Here is a 22,410-nt window from a genome sequence, read left to right as displayed (position 1 = left end):
GCATTTCCCCTCGCGCGTTGGTGCTCCGGGAACGCATGCGCATACCCACCCTACTCTCAGGCCTCTCCCGTAGTACAGAGCTCCCCTGCCCCCTGTCGGCCGGTGAGAAAAACGCTCTTCGGCGCCGTCTCCATTGGCTGACGACAAGCCTGGGGCGGGGTTCGGGAGGAAAGCCCCGTCCTGGGATTTCGGGGGCCGGGGGGGCTGAGTGAGCGCTCCAACGCCCTTTCTGCGAATTACAAGCAAATGCGAGTTGGGGTTGCTTGGAGGCAGGTTGCTGCCAGACCCCCCCTCCCCCCCCCTCACTAGGCGCACTTGGGAACGCTCTCCCTTCTTATCTGTTATCCGGGTTGAGCAACCGCCACGTGGCTGCCCGGGCGCACTTTGGGGTTCTGACCTCCGAACCTGCAGAAAACGCTCGAGGCTCAGGCTGCCCCTCCCCCTTCATTAGCATCTTTTTGCATAAGCGAATCCTTCTCGCCCCTCATGGGTCCGCCCCTCTAGGCCAACTCCGGGAGGGCTGGCACCTGTGTGCTTGCTCTTGGCAGCCTCCCACGGTAACCCCCTAGCCGGCTACTGCGCCCTCGGTTACGGCTGCCAGTGGGATGGGTGGAGTTAATGCCGGGCGCCTCTTTGTAAATTCCAGGGGAAACCAGAAGCTTCCCTTTCCGGCCCCCGGGGCGGCGGCGACGGAGAGACCCAGGCTGGTCTCGGAACTGACCCAGCCTTATCTGCACAATTACCTCGTCCTTCCTTATCTGCTGACCTTTGGTCTCCCGCAGCCCCACCCTTGCCCTCCCGAATGGAAGCTCCCGGTGACCCGGGACTCCTTATGTTTTATGGGGTCAGATCTTTGTGGAACCAGCGCCTACAAGTGCGGGCTTAGCAAGCCCACACAAGGGCAGTTCCATGGCGCAATGGAGAGAGCACGAGCCCTGAAGTCAGGAGGACCCGAGTTCGAATCCGGCCTGGGACGCTTAACACTTCCTAGTTGTGTGACCCTGGGCAGGTCACTTAGCCCAGCCCCAGTTGCCTCAGGGGGGAAAGCTCCATACAATGGATAGTTTCCTCCTGTAGAGCAAAAAAGGCCCTGCCTGTCCTGGAGAAGCTTACGCTCCGATCGGCGAGACTAGCGAGCGCCGGGCTCGATGGGAAGCCGCCACAGGTGGGAGCCGCCGGCGGTGGAAAGAAAAGCACGCCGGGAGGACGCCGCCGGCGGCTGAAGGCTCAGGGAAAACCCAGCGCTTAATTCTCTAGAGCTGACCCTGGTTCCGACCCGTCCTCCCCGGCACAATCGCCCCCTGCTCTGAAACTGAGCTGAGGCGGGGGGGGGGGGGGTGGTCCTGGCCAAGTCACCTAATCCTGAGAGAGAGAAGGGAGGCGGAGACACTAGGGAGGCCGGTCAGAGGGGCTGGGGGGGGGGGGGTCAGCGGTCGCGCCGGGGAGCCCCTGCGGGGCAGAAGCGGGGAGCCCCCGGCCCCTCCTGCTCCGGTTCCCACGCTCCCGCCCCGGGTTCTAAAAGGGGCCGCCCCACAGCCCGAGAAAGGGGGCGGGCGAGAGCCGGCCGGTTGGCCCCCTCCCGGCGGGACTCGGCCCGGGCAGGGGAAGTGGGCGAGGTCTCCTCGTGAATATTCATGAGGCACGTTCACCGCCGGCGGTCCGGCTCGGCTTAACCCCACCCTCTCCCGAGTCCCCCGCTGGCGGGAACAGGATGTCTGGGCGGGAGGGGGCGGGGCCGCGGGGGAGGAGCCAGGCCCCCTGCCTGCCGGCCCCGCCCGCCCGCCTGTCCCCTCCTCCCGGCCCACAGCTGGAGCCGGCCCCCCTCCCCAGATGTGGCGCCCCGCGCCCAGGGCCTGACGGACCGGGGAGGGAGACAGACAGACGGGCAGACCGGCCGCCGGCCTCCCCGCCCGACCCCGGGCTGCCCCCGGCCAGAGTCGGCCCCGCCGGCCCCTCGGCTGCTCCCGGGACTGACACGCCGGCCCCCGCGGGCGGCCCCGCTCTCCCGCTCCGCTTGCGGGCGCTCCCGGAGCGGGACACGCGCTGCCGGCCGCCGCCAGCTCCGGGCCCGCGGGGACCCCGGGGTCTGGGCCCCCCCGGGAGAAGGTGAGACCCGGGGGGGCGGCCCGGGAGAGGCGGCCGGGGGAGGAGGAGGAGGAGGGGGAGGCTGGGAGGGGAAGCGGAGGGAAGCGGGGGAGGGGCGGCTCCGGCCCGGGAACAATGAACAGGGGGCGAGCGGGCGGGCGGGGAGGGGGCGGGGCCGGCGTCGGACCCAGGAGAGCCCCGCTCCCCCTTCCTCTCCGGCTGCCTTCCTCCCCGGCCCCCTCCCTCTCCTCCCCTCCCTGAGCCGGGAGATGGCCCGGGAGTCGCTGCGTCCCCGGGGTGGGCGTGGGGCCCGGAGGGGGACCTTTGTGCGGCTCCCCGCGCTGATCCCGGGGGACGCGGAGGGGCGGCCCTAGGAAGTCCCGGAACCGTGGCTGGGGAGGAACGGGGGCTCCTGGGGCCGAATGCGACTCCGTTCCCCGCTCGGAGGTAACGCGCCGCCCGGGCACGGACAGGAGGGGACACTGAGGCAGGGGGAGGGAGGGGTGGGAGAGGGGAGGCTCGGCTGGGAGCCCGGCATCCCGCCTTCCAGCCTTTCCCCTGGGGACCCTCCGAGGCTCCCGCCCCCGCAGCCTTTCCCAGCCCCTCCCCTCAGACACACTGGCCTCCCTCCTTCCCTCTCTCCTTCCCCCTCATAGCCCTCTCTCCTTCAAGGGACAGCAAGCCGGAAAACAGAAATCTTTCACTTCTCCCGGTCTCTTTCGTTTTCCCTTTCCTTTTCCAGCGCCCTCGGTTTCTCTCTCTCCTCTCTCCCTTCCCCGTCCATCCCTTTCTCTCCCATCTCCGGCTCTCCCCCTTTCCTTCTTCTCACGGTCCATCTCTGGTCCCTTTCTTCCGCCAGACAGACTTCTCCCCTTGCAAAGGCCCCTCAAGCCCTGGCGCGGGGGGAGCGGCTGACGCGGGGGGAGCCGCTGACCTGGGGGAGCCGCGCTCTGGGCCCCCGGCCGGTGGGTGTCTCTGACGGCCCTGCCGCCCCCTCACCGGCTCCCCACCCCAGTGGCCTCTCTCCTTTCCGGCCAGGACGGTGCTTTGAGAGCCGCCAGTCATGCCTGAGGGAGCCCGCCGCCTGAGTCTCACCAAGCCCAGCCCGACCCCAAGCCCCGGGTGTAGCCATCGAGGTGCGTGAAGCGTGTGGGCTGGCATGGAAAGGGCTGAGGGGGCCCCGCCGCCGAGTCTAGCCTGGTCTCTCCTTCCTACAGGACTCCCCCCGGCCCTGCCCATGGCCTCCCCCCGGGGGTCTGGGAGCTCTACATCCCTGAGTACCGTGGGCTCTGAGGGGGAGCCCCATGCAGGCCCCAGCCCCGGCCCCAGCTCCGGCCAGGCCTGCCCTGTGCCAACCGTGGAGCCCCCCCCAGGGCCCCCCATTCGGCTGCACCTGACTCCGGTGGGGCTTCGAGGGGAGCCAGGGCAAGGGACCAAGAAGCCCTCCCACCTGGAGCGGGTGGTCCGGGAGATCGTGGAGACCGAGCGGGCCTACGTGAGGGACCTGAGGAGCATCGTGGAGGTGAGGAGGTGCTTCCTCAGACTCCCCAAATCTAGTGCCCATCCGGGTCCCCCAGAAATCTCTTCTGATTTAATTCTCTCCGTCCCGTGCCCCCTGACCCCCCGCTTTCCACCGCCTCCACCTCCTGCCCCAGCTAGCAGCCTGGGCTTGGGGACGAGGGGATTGGGAGAGCCGAGTTTCTTCCCCGCAGGATTACCTGGGCTGCCTGGTGGCCAACGGCCCCCCCGGGCTGAATCCAGAGCATCTCGGGACCCTCTTCTCCAACATCGAAGATATCTACGAGTTTAGCAGGTCAGAAGGGGCCCAGATGGCTAGGAATTGTGGGGAATCCCGAGTCTTCCAGGGATAACCCTGTAGTCCGTTCTCCCTCTCCCCACTTAATGGTGCCGCAAAGCCAGATCCCACACCAGACCCCAAATCCCGCTGCATTTCACAGATAAGGAAATGGCTCCAAGTCAGTCATTGGTTTGCTCAGGGTCTCCCGGCTGCTAAATGTCTGAGGCAGGATTTGAACAAAAATCTTCCTGGTTTTATTCTACACTCGAGCCACCATGCTGGTTGGGGGAAGGGGAGCTCCATCGGGGCCCTTATAAATGGCCTTCCCCTAAGTCCCCCCTTCCCAGGCATCTCCATCGCTCTGAAACCTGAGTTCCTGGGCCCTGGATCTGGGGGAGCGGGTATCATTGACTTGATGCAGCCTGCCAGGGACTGGGATCTGAGGCATGCGCTGAATATGGGGGTCCTGAGGTCTCCTGGACTTAAGGAGAGAAGGCTAAGGGGGCCTCCCTTCAAGATGAGGACCTTGTGTCACAACCTGGGGTTCCTGTTATGACGCCCTTCCCTGTCCCCGCTCCCTGCCCTACAGTGAGCTCTTGGAAGACCTGGAGAGCAGTAGCAGTGCCCACGGCATCGCAGACTGCTTTGTGCAAAGGGTGAGCGTCGGTCAGGTGCAGGGATCCCCTCTCTGGGGGTCGGGGCACTGCCCGGAGCCTGTGGGGGTGACGGGGGGAAGGGCGGCCAGACACCTGGGTGCCCTGCTGACACTCTCCTTGCCCACAGAGCGAAGAGTTTGACATCTATACCCTCTACTGCATGAACTACCCGAGGTACGCCCGTTCTCCCTCCCCCCGGCTCCTTTTGGGCCTCCTTGACCTCCAACCTCCAGGGTTTCCCCGCCCTGACCCTGCATGACACTTGATCGCCGCTGTTGAAACGCCAGCCAGGCCGGGATCTAGCCCCACAAAGGGCCCCCCAGGCATCCCTCCGGACTCCCAGCTCCCTTGGTAAGCCCTCTGACTTCTGCCCCTCCCAGCTCCATGGCCTTACTCCGGGACCTTTCCCTCTGCCCTCCGGTGGCCCAGTGGCTCCAGGAGCGCCAGGCCCAGCTCCGCCATTCGCTGCCCCTGCAGAGCTTCCTCCTCAAACCCGTCCAGCGAATCCTGAAGTACCACCTCTTACTGCAGGTGCAGACTTGGACCCGGGCCCCTGTGGTTGGGGGAAGTCGGGTCCAGCGGGGTGGGGGAGGCCGGGCTGGGGGTTGTCGGAGGGTTTTTCTGTAAGACCCCCCAGTGGGCAGGCCCCCTGGGAAGGGGGGGGCCTTGGAGATGGCAGGTTAAGGGACCCTGGGAGGAACTGGAAACCCGGAATCCAGGCCAGGGACAGAAAAGGCGAAAGGAGACAAGGGCAGAGGCGGGGACTGAGGCGGGGAGGCCCAGCCCATTTCCTTCCTCCCACCCCAGGGAGCTGGGCAACCGGTGGAGGGAGCTGGGGCGGCCCGGGGCCGAGGGGTTAAAGGCCCGACTCCTCCATTGACGTGGCTTGGTACATTGGGAAGGAAGAGGGAAAAGGGAGGGACAGGCAGTTCCTGGGAGGTGGGCCTGAGGGGCTTGGGACCCCCGGGAGCCCGAGGCCGGAGCCGCTCCTGTTCCTGGCCCCCCCCCCCGCGGACTCCCCTCAGTGCCCACCCGTGTGTGTCTCCATATACTGCAGGAAGTGCAGCGGCGGTTGGGAGGCTGGGGGGGCCCGGGCGGCCTGGGGGCTGGTCCTGGAGGGGTTCCGGGGGGCGGCCCCGGTTGAGGGGGCCCAGCGCCCCCTTCCTCTTCCCAATGCCCTTGGTGGTTAAAAGGCCAGGGGCCCCCCACAAATTTAAGGCACCCCTTTGGGCCTGGGCCCTGGGCGGGGGGATGGGGGACTGGGCAGGGGGCCCCAGGGCAGACTGAGGCCAAGGGAGGGGTTGGAGGGCCCGAAATTTTGGGTTAGGAGGCTGGAAAGGCCGAGGCCATTCTCAGGGTGGAAGCCAAGGACAAGAAAAGGTTAGGACCCTTGGGGGGGGGGCCTGGGAGGCCAGCCGGGGCCAGGCTTCCTCCCTCCCTCCCCTAACCCTCCAGGCGAACCTTGTGGGTGGGGCCCAAAAGATCCTCTGGGCCTTCCAAGGGGCCGTTTGACCATCCCAAAGCACCAGCACCTGCTGCAGGTAACCAGAGACCTGGGGGCCTGGGTGTTGGGCCCGGCTCCTCCCAGAGCCCCGGCCCTGAGTACTGGGCCTGGCTGCGGGGGCTGGGCCCGGCTCCCCAGAGCCCAGGCCCTTATCTGTCTCTCTTCCCACACCCCAGGCCAAGAACCATGAGGAGAAGCGCCTGTGGCTCCATTACCTGCAGCGCTTGATAGTGGAAAACCACCCGGCGTCCATCCCCGCTAAGGTGAGACGGTCCCTGCCCGCCCCCCAGCCCAGCCGCCCCTGGCCCTGCCCGGAGCCCCCGGGGAGCCCCTCTGCAGCCACTTCTCTCTGTCTCTTTCAGGCAAAGCAAGTCCTCTTGGAAAACGCTTTCCACTGTGAGTGAGAAACTTGACTCTCCCCAATCCCCCTGGAGGAGGAGGGTGGGGAGGGGATAAGGGAGACCTGTGTGGGAGGCGGTGGGGCCCTGACTCCCCAGCTGCCTCCGCAGGTGCCCCTGAAGGCCAGCCCAGCTGTGAGCCTCTGACACCCCCGCTCGGATCCCCCCGCCTCCCCGAAGGCCGAAACTTCAGCGGACGAAGGAAGACAGGTAGAGAGCGCTCGGGTGGCTCGCCCCCCCAGCAGCACCCGGCCCCACCTTGGCCTCCCCCGGATCTGAGGCCCCGGCCCCCCATCCTCCGATGGGCCCATCCCTCAGCTGGGACCTGAATGGGAGAGGGTAGAGCAGTAAGGCAGAGGATGAGCGGCTCCTTCTTCCCCACAGACCCCTCCCCGTCTCTGACCAGCCCCGCGGGGGCCTCCCCGGGCCGCCGAGGCCGGAGGCAGTCCGGTAAGTGGAGGGCCCGGACAAGCGGGGTTGGGTGGGGATAGGGACTGTGGGGGTGCAGCGAGCCCCCGGTCACTTATCTCACCCCACCCACCCCCACAGAGCCAGCAAAGGAGTGTCACCTCATGTTTGGGAAGATCGGTCAGTGTCCCCCCCGGGCCTCCTCTGGGGCTGGTTCCTGTGTGTCTGTGTCTGTGTGTGTGACTGTGATTTTGTCTGTATGTCTGCGTGTGAGTGTGAGTGTCTGCCCCTGGTCCCTACTTCTAGGGGGGCTGGGCTTGGGCCCGAGCAGCCATCCAGGGGCTTCCTAACCTTTTTGTTCTCTCCTCGCCCCCGCCCCAGCTGGATCCAGGCTCAAGGTAAGAGAGGCAGCCGGGGGGCAGGGGGCTGGGCCCTGGGCCCCTGGCCGTGGCCCCACGGTCTCACTGTTCATCCCCGCAGCACGCCGGCAGCGAGGGGGAGCTGTTCCCGATGTCGCAGTCCCTCTGCAAGGCCCCGACCCCAGAGCCGGCCCCGGCCTCAGGAGCCCCCGAAGACGTGGAGGAGCCGGCTCCCCCTGCCCTGGGCCCCCCAGGGCTCTCGATCACCGAGGAGATCATGGAGCTGCTGACCCAGAGAGGTCTCCAGGAGCCCAGGGTGAGCCCATGGCAGCCCTGGGTCCTTGCCGGGGCTGGTGGTGGCCGAGACGGCCCGGATTCGGGACCCGTACCATCCGAAGACCAGCTGCCCGGCCCTGACCCTTTCCCTCTCCTTCCTCCAGCTTTCCCCCCTGGAAGTTCCTGAAGCTCCCAGATTCCAGGGGGAGCCCGCGTCTCCAAATCATTCTGGGAACGTCGGCCCCGAGAGCCCAGCCCAATTAAGTGGTGAGTACTCTGAAGAAGAGGAGGGGACACGACTGAAAGACCAGCGGTCATCGCCCCTCCACGTCCTCGAGAGGCTGGACGACACGGACGTTTGCGGCAGCTCCGAAGTCCCCGGAAATGCGGCAGTTTCTGACGCTCCCGGGCTCCCAGACGCTCCCCCAATTCCCAACTGTGAGCCCAGTTCCAGGATCCCCGAACCCTCCTTGGGACAAGGGGAGCCCTGCTCCGAGGCCTCAGCTCAGGAGGAGGACTCGGAGGCAGCTACATCAGCGACGCCAGTCCCGTCGGGAAAGGCGGACGATGGAGCCCAGTCCAGACAGGAGAGCCAGTCATCTTGGACGGAGGAAGAGGAGGAAGAGGAGGAAGAGGAGGAAGAGGAGGAGGAGGGGGAGGAGGAGGGGGAGGAGGAGGGGGAGGAGGAAGCCGAAGAAGGACAGCTGCCTCCCAGCTCTCCCACCAAGCCCGAGAGTTTAGAGACTGCCGAGTTCCACTCCTGCTCGGAGATCCGGAGAGCCTGGCAGGCCCTGGAGGCCAGGGGCTCCCAGGGCACCGTTCTGGAGCCCTTGCTCATCCTGGAAGAGTCCGATTTCAGGGCAGGCTGCCAAGTGGGCTCCCTGTCCCAGCTCCTGGTGGGCGGCGATGGGAGCAGGACCGGGGATGGCCCCGGGGGGACCGCTGGGTCGGAGAGGGTGGCCACGCGGGTGCGCGAGCTAGCCCGGATGTACAGTGACCGCATCGAGAGACTCCAGAGGGCCGGGAACCAGGTGTCTGGTGCCGGCTCCCGGAGGAGAGCCCGGGGCCTGGTGCACTCCCACCAACTCCTGGCCCCTCCAGAGGAGGAGGAGGACCTTCAGCCCGGTAAGCCTCTGGGACCAAGGAGCCTTGGGTGGGAGGGCAGGTGAAGCCGGGGTGGGCAGAGGGAGGTGGAGGAAAGGGGGAAGGTGACTCTTCCTCTGGCTCTCTCCCTGCAGGGCCTCTACCTGCTTTTGGTCACGTCCTAGTCCGGGAGGTGAACTTCCCCATGGCCTGTGCTCAGGCCTCTGTGGCTCTGGTCCCGGCGTTGCGACCCCAGGCCACGGCCCCACTGGCCACCCAGAGGCCTGAGCCTCCTCCTGCTGGAAAGCATCACCCCACTGAGGCCAGTGGACTCCCAGAGGCCGAGGTCCCCGAGGAGGAAGCCTGGAACCTCCCTGTTCCAGAGGCTGTTCAGCCAGCCCCCGAAGCCCCACCCCCTCCCCCTGCCCCAAGCCTACCTCCTCAGGGGCGCCAGCTCTTGGGGTCAAGTGCAGCCGCCTTGTCCAGGTATCTGGCCGCTTCTTGTATCAGCCAGAGTCTGGCAAGGAGAGGGGCGGGGGTCCCAGAAGGGGAGGCTCCTGCGGCCTGGAGGCCCTCCCCAGCCCGGGGGTCCTGGGCCTCGGCCCCCTCATCCCGAGCCCCCTCACCACCCCCCATGGCGCGGCCCAGCTACTCTACCACTGTCAGCATCCGAGTGGGGGGAGGGGGCAGGCTGGGTCCAGCCAAGGCCCAGGTCCGCCTGAATCACGCTCCTCTGCTGGCCTCCCTGGACCTCCCGGGCCAGCGGCGGGTACAGGGCGCTGCCGAGGGCACCCCTAGAACGTGAGCTGAGCCAGGGTCAGGGCTCTCCAAAAAGACTTGAAGATATCGAAGGCCCTGTGAGGATCTGGACAATTGGGGCCTGCTCTGGAGTGGCCTCGGAGCCTCAGGTTCCTGGCCACTCCCCAGGGGTCCGGACAGAGGTCTGCTGGGCCCATCAAGTGCTTTGAAAACCCACAGGGGGCTGCCTTTAATGTTATTAATAATTAATATTATTTTCTACGTTTGCACATGGGGGTGTTTTCTCTTGTACAGCTCCATCCAAAAACTGTCCACCCCACTCCTGTCCCCCCAAAACTGTGGGGAGTTCTCCGAAGGGTGTGGGGGCTTGGGGATCTGGGTAAGGAAATACCCCATATTTCACCTAACCTTGAAGGGGGAATGCTCCCTAACTCCCAAGCCCCTCTCTATCCTAGCACTGACCCCGGCCCCCCACTTCCTCTCCAGAAACACAAAGTCCCCAGCCCCCCAATAAATGGATTTAAGCTCTTTCATTCTTAGTGGCTGGATATGGGGGACACGGCATGTGCTTTGGGGAAGCTCCTGGTCCAAGGGCAGAGACACAACTCCTGGGAAGCCTGAAACCTGGTCTATCTAGTGGGAAGAGTTGGACGTAGGCCAGAAACCTTGTGGGTTTGAAGCCTGGGAACAATTCAGGAGCCCGAGTGTTCTGGTTGGGCTGGAGCCCATCTCTGAAGATCAGTTCCTTGCAGCCTTCAAAGCCCAGAGGGGCAAAGCCAGGGTCTCTGGCTGGAAAAACAATCACTCCTGTTGCTTCATCAAACAGGCCTTCTGTTTGATGCTCAGGGAGATTTGGTTCTTCCAGTCCAGAATGATCCCTTGAATGGCCTTCCTTTCCTTCCAGATTGTATGCCGCGAGTTCAGATAGCGCCCCTGACACTCATTAGCTCCCTGACCCCCAAGTCTCGCCACTTGCCAGTTTCCTTATCTGTAAAACGTACCTATTTCCCCGGGTGGTGTGTATGAAATGAGAAACACAGGGAGTGAGCCTCCCCCAGGCAGTGGCTTTCTGAGGATGGGATGTAGGAAATAGCTGTGGGGACTTCAGCCAGGGGCCTGTCCTTCCGTGGTCTGGGACCCCCAGCTTCCCAGGCTGAAGGGCGGAGGGCTGCTCAGCAGTCCCTACTCCAGCACCTGAGTCCGAGCCACTTTGCCAATCCCCCCCCAGTTCCGGCTGGGTCCAAGTGGGCTGAGCCCTGGCAGTGGCTGGTACATCTGGCCCAAGACGGGCAATCGAGCTTGTCTTCCCCTTAGAGACGGGGCTTCTCCGCCTGCAGGTTCTGCCTACTGCAAACCCACAGGCGGGAAGGGGGACAATCGGGGCCTTCTCTGGACTCTTCCAGTCCAGCTGCAGGATTAGAAGCTCCCACCCACATGGCGCTCTGTGGGTAATGGGCTCCCTCCCCATGGCTTCCAACAGGCTGCGGCCCTCTGCAGCTGGGGGGAGGGAAGGCTCGGGCTAGGGACCGACCGACCGTATAAGGGCTATTCCCAGGCCATGCTTCTCCCGCCCCCGGCTTTCCAGGATGCCATCCAAGGGAAGGAAGGAAAATTCCCAGCCAACGCTCCCAGTCAGGAGCATTCCCAGCATTCCACTCCCCCTTCAACTAAGGCAAGTAGGAGGGGGGGAATTCTGTTTTGCATCTTCCTCCTCCCCCTAGGGGAGGGGGTGGGGTATACAGGCAGTCATTCAGCCCCAGATGCATCCCAGCTGTTCCTGGTGAGGGAGGAGGCAAGCCACGTCCCTCTAAAGCTCAGAGCCGGCAAGGAGGCCCAGATGTAGTTAAGGTTGGAAGGAACCTGTTCAGAGGCCAGAGTTCTATCTTCCACCTGAGCAAAGGTGTGGCAAGTGAGAAAATGGGGGCTTCCCTTGGAGCAGGGTTCCTACCCTTATCCCGGGTTCCCTGGGAAAGCTAGTTCCACTCATTTAAGGCACATATCCGGCTCCTGGACTCTTCCAGTTTCCATCCTCTCGTAAAACCCTTTCATTTCTGGGTAGGAAAATGCTCATTTGTCATTTTCCCATCTGCAATCTGGCTCCTGTCCCGGTTACTGGATCAGTTCTTAAAGTTGCCTAAGTAACAATTCTTTCTGAACCCAACAGTCTAAATCCAAGTAATGGCTCTGGCAACAAGTCCAGATATTTCAGAGCTAGGGCTTTGGTAAGTGAACACATCGGAGGATGATGGTGGTGAGGGGCTAGACCCTCAGCCAAACAAGGAGCAAATGCTCTCAGAGCTCTCCCCCTGGAGCTTTTAGGACCCAAACTTCAGAGGTGGAAGGGATGTCAGTAAGTCCCACTTACTCTAAAGATGAGGGGCCTAAGGCTGACGGATCCATGCTACTTGTCCAGGGCCACCTGCCCCCCCCCCCCCCCCAAGATCTTTGGCCCTAGGTCTTGTTCATCCTCTTTCTTCCCATTCAAATTTCTAGCCCTGGGAGGGTTGGTTCTCCTCCCTCCCTCCTTCCCTACCAAAAAACCAATCCTCAAGGGAAGGTCTTCCAGGGCTTATCAGATAATCTACCCAAGCCCCCGGGCCCTGGCTTAACTGCCACCCTCCAGACCCTGCACCCTGACCAGCTCAAGAGGCTTCATCCAGAAGCCATCAGTGGAGGGCAAGTGTGTCGTCATGCTCCTTGGGTCAGTGCCATGTATGGCCTGCAGCCAGTGTCCAAGCCTCGATTTTTCCTGAAGGACCCTTGGGCGCATCACCAATCCCTTCTTCTAACCTTGCCCTGCAAGGCCTTCCGGGGCCAGTCAGCCCACACAAAGCTCATTCCATCCTTCTATATGGAGCTGAGTTGTCAAATTTCTGCATCACTTCCTACCTCTCCTGACTAATCCTGCCCCTTGTCCCCAACTCCCTGGGAATCAACAGAATCAAGATAGGAAGTTGTGGTAAATAGTACTGAACAAGCAATTTCCTAAGTGATGGCTTCCTGAGGGTAAAGACCTGGGCTTTGGCTTTTAAGGCCTAGGGGAAAGATGTAGAAAGCGACTGTGGAAAACAACTGTTACTTCAGATTGGAGCCTCCACATGGGTAGGGTCAGAGATCCAGGGCTCGGCTCCAGTACTTGTCCTCTTAGAACAGAGGTCCCATCCACATTCAAGCTTCTTAAATCTCAAAAGGTTTATACCAAATTTATTGCAAAAAACCCCACAACGGTAGCAGTTGCCTTAACGATAGGATTTCTGGTAGCGAGCCCGGGCCCCAGGTCCACCAAACTTCTTGGACTCGCAGCGCCGAGGATCAGCCACCAGCAGAGTGCGGTCATACTGGATAAGGATGTCTTTGATTTCCTTCTTGGAGGCCTCGTCCACATCTAGAAGGAGGGAGGAGGAAGAGGACAGACTGACTGCACTGACCACTTGGCCAGCACACCTAGGCTCACCCTCATTTGGCCCCAAGTACAAATACTGTCTTAGAAGCAGATGCCAAGGGACCCAGAGCAAATCCTGATCTCTCTCATTCTCAAATTTCCTCACCTGCAAATGGAGAACAAAAATCGCACCAACCAACCCACAGATTGTAATGGCCAAATGAGGTCAAATCCTGGCCAGTTCACCTGTCCTCACTATGGGGAGCATTGCAGGGAATCACCCACCAACCATACTCCCCAAAGATGAATTAACAGACTAATTTCAGACCATGCTTTTTCAAGTCATAACCCCCCACACCAGTGCCCAACAGGAATCAGAAGGTTATGGAAATGATGAATTTCAGCTGACCAATTACTCAGCCTTCACTTACATTTCTGATAATAGGCCACCAGGGCTTTGGAGATGGACTGCCGGATAGCTGTAGGGAAAGGAGAAGGCAGAGAGGTAAGTCAGCAATTATCTGTAACTACCATCCCCATCAGCCTCTTGGTTTATTGAAAAATTCCTAGGCTCCTCCTTCCACCTAAACCCGACTCACCATAAATCTGGGCGACGTGACCTCCTCCTTTTACACGGACTCGGATATCTACACCAGCAAAACGTTCCTTCCCCAGTAGGAGGACAGGCTCCAGCAGCTGTAAGACAGGAGAACCCCAAATCAGGAGCTGGCCAGTATCAGCAGTCACTCCTTGGGTACCACAGGAGTCACTGCAAACGACCAGAGAAATGACCTGCTCTCCTACTATGATGGCCTTCCACTCAAAGAAGACTCATTTTCCTGCCTGAAAAGGGCCCCCTCGACACTTTTGTGACACAACTGTACCAACCACAAACAAGACAGCACTAGGTGCCTAGATGACAAAGTTCTTGAAGAGATGACACTGGGTGATGAGAACCCATAAAGAAAATCAATTATGTAATAATGATTTGCAAAGAGGGCTCAGAGCCCTCTATCTAGTAAAAGGCTGAACCTGCCTGGAATCACACAAGCAGTCCTCCCTATCCTTAGCTACCACATTCAGCTACCTTCTGACTCTGAAATGTCTCCCATGCATTGGGCCCCTCGCTTTCTACCCCAAGGCATCTCTTTTGGGCAAGGGCTTAAGGCAGCCATCCTTCATGAGGTTTCAGCATCTCATCATCCTTCCCCCTTATGTGTTGTCTTCTCTCATAAGGTCCTGGAGAGCCAGGGCTTTCTTGCTTGTACCTGTACTTCCAAAGCACAAGCTTAATAAATGCTTACCAGCCAAATATGGGGTGGGGTGGGGGGCTCAGTACACCATCTGAAGATTCTGACAATTTCTATGTTTCTTCCAAAGGTAATGAGTAAGTAGAGGAATGTTATCTTCTACTGATTAGCTCATAAGCACAGAGGGCCACCTTGCTCTAGGCCGATTTGCTTTGGCTCAATGTCTTAACAGAAGGTACAGCTGCGCCCCCTCACTCTGAGCACAAAAAAGCAAGGGAGCTGGGGTTGCCTTTTCTCTTCCCAAAAGAGATGGAGGGAGAACTAAAGGAGTCAGGCAGGTGTGGAGGATATTCGGTTAGGGCTATGGCAGGCCAGTGCAGGTACCTTGTACTGTAGAGTGCGAGGCTCAATCATCTCCAGTGGTCGCCCATTCACCTTGATCAGCCCATTGCCTCTCTTGCAGTGGGCCACAGCGGTGGCAGTTTTCTGGGAAGAAAAACAACTCACATTTCTATGTGGCCTTAAGGACTACAAAGTCCTTTTCTCACAATAATAAAAGCTGGGTTCTAAAAGCAGTTTCCCCATTTTCTATCCACAAAATTAAATTAAGGATGTAGTGGCCTGCTCAGCGCTGCTGAAGGGCCAAGATCAAAAGTCACTTCATTGTGTTTTTTGGCAGGTTTTTCCCTATGTAGTGTTTCAAGATGTGCTAAGAGCATCTTTTGGGAAAGTCTAGCAAGATGGGTAGGAATATCATACCCATTTTACAGAAACAAACAGGTAAAATGCCTGAGATTCAGTTATACAGATGGGAGGGATTCAAACTCACCAGGTACCTTCAAAGCTAAGCATTTAAGATCTTTAGTTTTTAAAGTTCCCAGTCAAAAACCCTCCTTTAACTGAGGAAAATGGGCAAAGGCCCTGTGAAGAAGTGTGGCATAATAAAGCGTGCCGGATAAGAGTGCAGGAAAAGCAGGATTCATGCTTCCTTCCTGCTCTTTTGTGACTGCTGGACCTGAGACAATAACAAGTTTGAAGGCATAGTGCCCCTGCGGCTTCCCCCCTCTTCTGACCTCACTTTTCCCATTAAGAAAAAAGGGGCCATCGATCCCCTGACAGATTCCTTCAATGCCGAGGCTGACAGATACTATCAGCACTGCCTGAGAGGGCTGCGGAGGTGCCAGACCTGAGGAAGGCTCCAGAGCTAGCCCTGGGAGCCGAGGGGTGGGGAGGTGCCTGGCGTGGGGTCTGGTCTGGGGCTCGGCGTGGGAGCCCAGAGCGGGGGCCAGCCTCGCTCGGTGCTTTGCCCGGAGTTTGCAAACTTCTGCGACACGTGCACGCGCGCGGGGAAAGCCAGAGGCCCTGCGCAGGCTGTGGGGGGGGAGCGGGGCCAGCGAGCGAAGGCGGGCGGATCCTGCAGCACTCCCCTCTAGTGCTCCTAGGGCCGCGTTTCCCACGGAGCCGCGCTCCTTTCCCGGCAGCCCCAAGTCACGCCAGGCCCCCAGCGGCCCCAGTTACCCCGTTACTCGCCCCGCTTTAGGGAGAGAGCACGAATGGCCTGGAAGGCGTCAGAGGCGGCTCGGAAGCCCGAGATCGGCCCGGCGACTCCCCCAGGCGCAAACACGTGGGCCCGGGCCCGGCGGAACCGGAAGTCCCTCTTCTCCCCTCCCCCACCGCGCGGACCCTCGCGTCTACCTTTCGTCCGAAGACCTGGACGGACTGCAGCGGCCCCTTGGACGGCATGCTGTCGACTGGCGACGCGGGCGCAGAGCGGGGATGGAGGCGGCGGAGGCGGCGGCGGCGGCGGCGACGGAAGCCGGAGACGTGAGCTCCTCACCCGCGCGGCGCCGAAGCACGAAAGGAACGGGCGCGGAGGCGAGGGCTGTTTTCCAGAGTTTGCGCAGGCGCAGACGCTCGGTAAAGCCAGTCAGCGGAGAAAGGGGGCGGGGCCTGGGGAGTACGGCGGTGGCGCTTTACGGTAGGGGCGGAGCCTGACTTTTCCATACGAGGGCGGGACCAATAACCCGGCCGCGTGAAGTGACGTCGGTCCTTATTGGCTGAGTCTCCCATCATCTAAATAGTCATCGCCTGAGCCCGCCCCCTGCCCTTTCCAATCCCGGCCGGCTCCCGTCTCTCCCAGCTCCTGCCTGGGTCTCTCCTCTCCCCAACCTTCCCCGCGTCAAGGTTCCTTTACCCCTCCACCTCCGACCCGCCCCCCAGCTCTTCCAGTCTAGGACGCCGAGCCTGTCCTCTTCCTCCCCCATCCCACGCTCCCGAGACCCGCCTCCAGAGCCCCCGGGCCCCTCCCTCACGCCCGCCTTCCTGCTCGGACCCTCTCCACTTTAAGATTCTCCTTCCTCCTCCGTCTCCGTCTCTTGGAGAGTTCCGCGAGTCCACCCCAAGACCCTTCCCCCAAACTCCGAGGTCTTCGTTCCCAAAGCAGCCCCTCCCCCAGGCCCCTGCCGGCCCGGCCCTGTCGCTCGGGCGGGGGGAGGGGCACCTCCTCGGAGCCGCCTCAGTTTCCCTAGCTTTCTCTTCGCTGCGGGAGGTCAAAGGTAGGAGGGGCGTGTCCATGGCTCCCGGGCACCCCCTGACCTATGGCACTTCACCTCCTCGGGCTGCCCGGCCGGATTGGGGAGGGGCTGCCTCCAGGTCCAGCCAGAAGCCGCCCACTTGTCCTTCCCGGCCGAAGCCGAGCGGCGGATCCCCCGAGATGCCAGGATGAGTGAGTGATGGGGGGGGAGGGGAGAGGCAGGGACCCCAGGGGGCCGGGCCCCTGCCTGGCGAGCCCGGTCCTGGCGGAGCCCCGGGTCCCGCAGCGCAGGAGAGCGGCAGGAAGGCCCAGCCCCAGTAGGCCCCTCCCCCCAGGTGAAGGAGCTGGGGAGGGGGCGCCCGGCTGCCCGGATCGGTGCCGGCAGGTAACCTGGCACTGGGGAGCCGGCCCCGCGCCTCCCCGCGGTCCTGGGGCGCTGCCCTGCCCCTGTGCTCTAACCCGGGTCCCTCCCCTGTGCCTCCCGCAGGCGCCTGAGTCTCCCCGCTCCCTGCGCCGGGGAGATGGGCGGCCCGGCCCGCCCCGCCCCCCCCCATGTGGCTCCTCTGGGCCGTCCTGGCGCTGGCTCACTCCGTGGGGGGGCCCGGCCCCCCCAGCTGCCCCTGGGAGCCCTTCGCGGGACTTGTGGCGGTCATGGAGGACCTCGTGAGTGGGCGGGCGGGGCGGCGGGGGCGGGGGGCGGGGCGTGTTGGAAGCGCAGCCCGGACATTCTGGTGGCCCCTCCAATCCCAGGGCAGTAGAAATGACGGCACCCTTTATACCCCGGACAGTCTCTCTGTGAGTATGCTGTGCCCTGGCCCGTCCCGGGGGAGGGGCGGGGAGCGTCCCACGGGCTGGGAGGGCTGTGCCTCAGCGGGCAGTTTGGGTCTGGGGTACATTTTGAGAGCCGCTGATGGGGCCCCTCAGGAGGGGGTGGCTAGTCTCCATCAGCCCAGGTCCCGGGGATGGAGGGGGGGCGTCTCTGCTGGAGGCCCCGGGCAGGAGGGCGGCCGTGGGCCCTCGGTGGCATGCCGGGCCGGGGGAAAGCCACAGAGGGACGGGCCGGGGCTGTGCCCGGGGTGTCCCGGGCAGGATGGAGACGGTCTCTGCAGGTGTGCCCCAAGGAGGTTCTGCACTGCTTTGTCCTGGAACTGTCTGTGATTGGCTATGAGGAGGGTCCGCTGACAGGGAGGACTGTGAACCGGCTGAAGCGCTCCTTGGAACAGCTGGCGACCCACCTGTGGGGGCCCCGGGGGGGCGCTGCCTCAGGACCCTGCCCCCTCTGCGAGGGACACCCCGAGAGGCCCGTGCCCCAGTTCTTGGCCAAACTCCTGGAGCTACTGCAGGTTGCCTGTGCTGGAGCCCATCGGGCTGGGTGAGGGGCGATGGCCGAGCCGGCCCCGACACCCCTCAACGCACAGCCCCCCGGAGACGTCCCCAGGTATCCCTCAGGGAAGGAGGCGGGGGGGAAGTGGGGGAATGAAAAGGTCTCCCTTGATCCGGTCCTGACACCCGACTTTTTACCTCTGCCCCTGCTTTTGGGTTCTGGAAGCCTCGGCTTCTGGGGTCCCATTACCGCTTCTACATCTGGAATGCCAGCAGGCCCAAGGCCAGGTGGGAACTAGGGAAGTCCCAGAGAAGAGAGGAGGGGAATGGGGCACCATTCCCGCAGGGAGGGCCTCGGGTCCTAGACAGCCGGAGGCAGAGCTTGGGGACCAGGGGCTTGTTCCCTTGGGAGAAGGAGGAGTGGGCTTGAGCTCAGAGCCCAGCCCTGTCCAAAGGGCGGCTGTGACTGCCATCGCCCTCTCCTTCCACCTGCAGCCTAGGAGTCCTCCGGTGCCCCTTTCCGCCCGCTCTTCACAAGCCCCCGGCGCTTGACGAGGCACTGAGTTGGCACTCAGCGAGTGAGAGTCAGGAGTGAGCGTCTCCTTTGCCCTAGCTCCTTCCTGCTCCCATCTCTTCCCTCCGGCCACGCCACACCGCTTCCTCCCCAAAGTGGGTGCCAGGGCTCCTGGCCTCGGCTTCCTCGCCCTCCAGGTTCCTCCTCGAGTGACCCCCGCTAACTTAACTCTCCCTGTCCACATCTCACCCACTCGTCCTTCAAAGCCCGGCGTGTTGGTGTGGAAAGAAGGCTGGGCTTCTGGCATTGGCTGAGGGACCCTGGACAAGTCCTCCCGTGACCATCCTGCCTTCTCCGGGGCCTTTGCCGAGGCTACCAGTCTGCCGACGGTCGGTTCCTTCCGTCCTGTCCTGCCTCCTGGACTGTATCGTTGGAGGCCGGGCCTTAACTGTGACTGACCCAGCAAGCGCAGACACGTGGAAAGAGGACTGGTTCAATCACATTTAGGGGGGAGCTCATTTCTGAGGCCCCACACAAGTTGTCTGGGCTGCCCCCTCCCCCCATTCCACAGTTTAAATGAACACAAAGCAATTATTTTTCCTCCCAGTTATTACTCTTCTTCCAAATTGACCAGTTTCAAAACAACGTTCCCCTCAGTCCACAAGGGACAAAAGTCACCAGGATCCTAGAATTATTGCCCAAGACTTTTGGGGGCTGGGAGGGATGGGACTCTGCCTTACATGTGTGGGGAGAGAGGAGCGAGGGGTCACCCAGATTTAGGGGCTGTCTGTGGTACTGTGGGGAGGCCAGATCAAGAGGCCCGAGGATAGCAAAGAGCAGTAAGGAAGAAGGTGGAGGAAAGGTCACCTGCCCTTACTCCTGTCTGAAGTGCCAAATCCTGGGCCGTGGCATGAGAGTTCCCCAGGGCCGCCCTTCTAGAACCCACTCTGGCTGTTTACCTTGAGCGGTCATGGCACTGGAGCCGGGAGGGAGGAGACAACCAGTTCACATAACTAGCTGGGCCACTGTCATGGCTTAGCACTTTTGCCAGATGCCCCTGGAGGGAGCCTGGGGAAGGTTATGCCATCCTCCCCAGGACCAGGTTCCAAAGGTGGAGTCCTGTCCAGAGCTGGGGTCGTTGCCCCTGTGGATGGTGATTCCATCTAATTGCTCTAAGGGTCATCACACCTTCTAACCTTGTCAGTCCATGAATAAATCTTTATTAAGCACCTACTAAGTGCCTCTTAAATGCTAAGTCCTGGGGATACAAATAGATAAAAAAACTAAGATTGTCCTTGAAGTTTGGGAACTTACACTACTGTGGCTGCGGTAAAGGGAGGAGGCTCCAGAAAAAGATCTTGGCTGGGTGGGACTGGGTGGAGAGCTCTTTATACAGATGTGGAAACCAAGGCAAAATGGCTTTGGTTTCTGCTCTGCTCTGGGTACTGTGAGCTCAGTCAAGCTGTGGAAAAAAAAAAAAAAACAGACCAGAAGCGATAACAAGAAGTAGATCTGGGAGAGCATAAGGGTTCAATTGACACAGGGAATTGTGTGATTGGTAGGTGCCTATCACAGGTTACAAAGATTGGCGAGTCTTATGTGAAGTAGTTTCATAGGCTCAAGCAAGTACAAATAGGAAAGGCGGCCATACCAAATGACACTTTATAGCTTTATAGCTCAGGGGGAGCAGGATCCGGGAGTCACAAGGATGTGTAGTTTGTCCCAGAGATACTCTGAAAAAACAAAGTTCCTTTCAGGTTTGCCCCAAAAGACGCTAACTAGATGGTCTCAAAAAGGCCCTTTGGGATGCAGCAGGGTTGGGGAGCAAACCCACCGCTTCCCCAGCTGCAAGCTCATCCGGGAGCCGTGTAACGCCTTTAGGCTGACTCTCCCAGGCGAGACACGCTGAATGTAGGAGCCAGCAAGCCACCCTTCAAGGCCCGGATTACAAAGTGGCAACTTGCAGTCCCCTTTAAGCACCTTGTATCCACCCTAGCCTGTGCACCCAGGCCCCTTTGTCAGGACCGGCTGCTTAGCCAGTTCACGGACTCACCGTGATTGGTTAGAGATCTCTTAACCAGATATTTCACCCTCCATCCTGTTTTGACAATATCTGTGAAGACTTAACTGCTCATACCCTGCACCGCAGCCTCTGAGAGCATGATTTGATAGAGAATTTCTGCCTCATGTCATTGAGATAATGGAGGCTGAATGACCTGATTAAGGGTTTCCGCCTCTCATCAGTCTATGCCCTCAAGACAGGTCTGGGAGAACTGACCTGAAAATAAGCTAGGAAGTTTCACATCACCATCACTCAAGGGAGGCCAAACTTCCTCAGTGTTTCTTCCCTTTCATCTCTTCATTTCCCCAAGTAGGATCAGAGCTTCTGGGTAGGGCTTTGACAAAGTGACTCAATTCATCAATGATCAATTTATTTATGGCTCTGTGCAGGATGAAGGTGGTACTTTGACTCATGCTTTAGTGCAAAGTTAATACGCCAGTGCTGAAATATGGAACACAATCTTTATTGACCATTGAATGACAAATTTCCTTCAGTAACTTAGGGCAAATGGGATCAATTGGGAACCGAAGAATGAGTCAGAGCAAATCATGGAAATGATTTGTCACTTCATTACCACTCTGGGACAATATATCAAAGTTGCTAGGATATAGCTAAAACTGCCCTGTGGGGAAAATAGATCTTTCTAAACACAGATCAACAGAAGGGAGGACAGTTGAATAAATGGGCAAGCAAGTAAAACAAACCTTAGAAAACCACCGAATTTAATTTAGCTCCAAATTAGCGCCAAAATAAAAATTCCAGAAATCAAAGAGATTAATAAAATTGAAAGCAAAACCCTGTTTAATTACTAAAATCAGCACTCGTTAGTCACTGGAATAAAAACAATCTCATTGAAACTTTTAAATGGGAAAACCAAATTGCCAGTAACTAAAATGATAAAGGAGAATACTCAGAAAAAATAAAGGGAATTATTTTGCCCAAATATATGCCAAGAAAGCTGACAAATGAAATTATATGAATACTTACAAAAATACAAAGTGCCCAGACTAACAGAATAAGTAGAGAATATAAATAATGTAAATAATCTTAGAAAAACAAATTGAACAGACCTCATTCCCCTCTCCCCCCATCAAAGCTGGGGCCTGTTAATTTCTCTCCTGACACTGCCCCTCCCCTACTGCCGACCCTCATTAACTCACACCTGGATTATTGCCATTGCTACTGGTGGGGGGAGGGGGTTCTCTCCTCAGGACTCTCCCCATCCCAGTCTATTCCCCATTCAGCCACCAGTGATCTTCCTAAAGCATGGACCTGATCGAGCCATTACCCTCACTCAATAAACTCCTGGAGCTCCCTATTGCTTCTAGGATCAAATACAAAATCTTTATTTGGCCTTCAAAGCCTCTCATAATCTGGCCCCCTCCTACCTTTGCAGACTTCTTCTACCTGCCTACTGACCTCCCTGGTTTCCTTTAAGTCCCAACTAAAATCCCATCTTCTATAGAAAGCCTTCCCTTAGGAAATGACCACCAGGTCATGTATACTTATTGTGTATCTAATTTATATTTTAATGTACTTAACATCTACTGGTCATCCTGCCATCTGGGGGAGGGGGTAGGGGGGTAAGAGGTGAAAAATTGGAACAAGAGGTTTGGCAATTGTTAACGCTGTAAAGTTACCCATGCATATAACCTGTAAATAAAAGGCTATTAAATAAAAAAATAATAATAAATAAATTAAAAAAAAAAAAAAAAAAAGGAAATGACCACCAGATTCTGGAGAGCAATTTGGAACTATGCTCAAAAAGTTATCAAACTGTGCATACCCTTTGATCCAGCAGTGTTACTACTGGGCTTATATCCCAAAGAGATCTTAAAGAAGGGAAAGGGACCTGTATATGCACGAATGTTTGTGGCAGCCCTTTTTGTAGTGGCCAGAAACTGGAAACTGAATGGATGTCCATCAGTTGGAGAATGGCTGGATAAATTGTGGTATATGAATATTATGGAATATTACTGTTCAGTAAGTAATGAACAACAGGATGATTTCAGAAAGGCCT

At 59.6% G+C, this 22,410-nt stretch overlaps 2 protein-coding genes and 1 long non-coding RNA gene across 4 annotated transcripts; 2 read left to right on the top strand and 1 right to left on the bottom strand.

The window, feature by feature from the left end:
• Positions 1-1,421: 1,421 nt before the first annotated feature.
• PLEKHG2 (pleckstrin homology and RhoGEF domain containing G2) lies at positions 1,422-9,859 on the top strand. Its single transcript, XM_031961601.1, has 17 exons — positions 1,422-2,106; positions 3,124-3,221; positions 3,303-3,607; positions 3,798-3,898; positions 4,473-4,539; positions 4,667-4,713; positions 4,920-5,122; positions 6,022-6,080; positions 6,220-6,306; positions 6,406-6,439; positions 6,553-6,651; positions 6,826-6,891; positions 6,991-7,029; positions 7,231-7,247; positions 7,330-7,524; positions 7,649-8,609; positions 8,723-9,859. Exons 2-17 carry the CDS (start codon positions 3,149-3,151, stop codon positions 9,370-9,372), a joined length of 3,003 nt encoding a protein of 1,000 aa, XP_031817461.1. The 5' UTR covers positions 1,422-2,106; positions 3,124-3,148; the 3' UTR covers positions 9,373-9,859.
• A 2,651-nt stretch (positions 9,860-12,510) lies between these two features.
• Positions 12,511-15,849, bottom strand: RPS16 (ribosomal protein S16). The gene is made up of 5 exons (XM_031963122.1): positions 15,654-15,849; positions 14,343-14,444; positions 13,308-13,404; positions 13,140-13,187; positions 12,511-12,711 (listed from the first exon to the last, which is right to left on the bottom strand). Exons 1-5 carry the CDS (start codon positions 15,699-15,701, stop codon positions 12,566-12,568), a joined length of 441 nt encoding a protein of 146 aa, XP_031818982.1. The 5' UTR covers positions 15,702-15,849; the 3' UTR covers positions 12,511-12,565.
• A 133-nt stretch (positions 15,850-15,982) lies between these two features.
• On the top strand, positions 15,983-19,817 carry LOC116422878. Of its 2 annotated transcripts, XR_004233406.1 has the most exons (5): positions 15,985-16,683; positions 16,979-17,154; positions 17,242-17,286; positions 17,601-17,929; positions 18,310-19,817. It is a non-coding gene; the product is annotated as an uncharacterized LOC116422878 (long non-coding RNA). The 2 variants fall into 2 exon arrangements; XR_004233405.1 differs by having other exon boundaries at positions 15,983-16,683; positions 17,242-17,929.
• The last annotated feature ends 2,593 nt before the right edge of the window (positions 19,818-22,410 follow it).

The sequence above is a fragment of the Sarcophilus harrisii genome, chromosome 3 (genome assembly GCF_902635505.1).
Source record: "Sarcophilus harrisii chromosome 3, mSarHar1.11, whole genome shotgun sequence".
NCBI classification, from domain to species: domain Eukaryota; kingdom Metazoa; phylum Chordata; class Mammalia; order Dasyuromorphia; family Dasyuridae; genus Sarcophilus; species Sarcophilus harrisii.
This window is presented reverse-complemented; position numbering and strand designations above follow the sequence as displayed.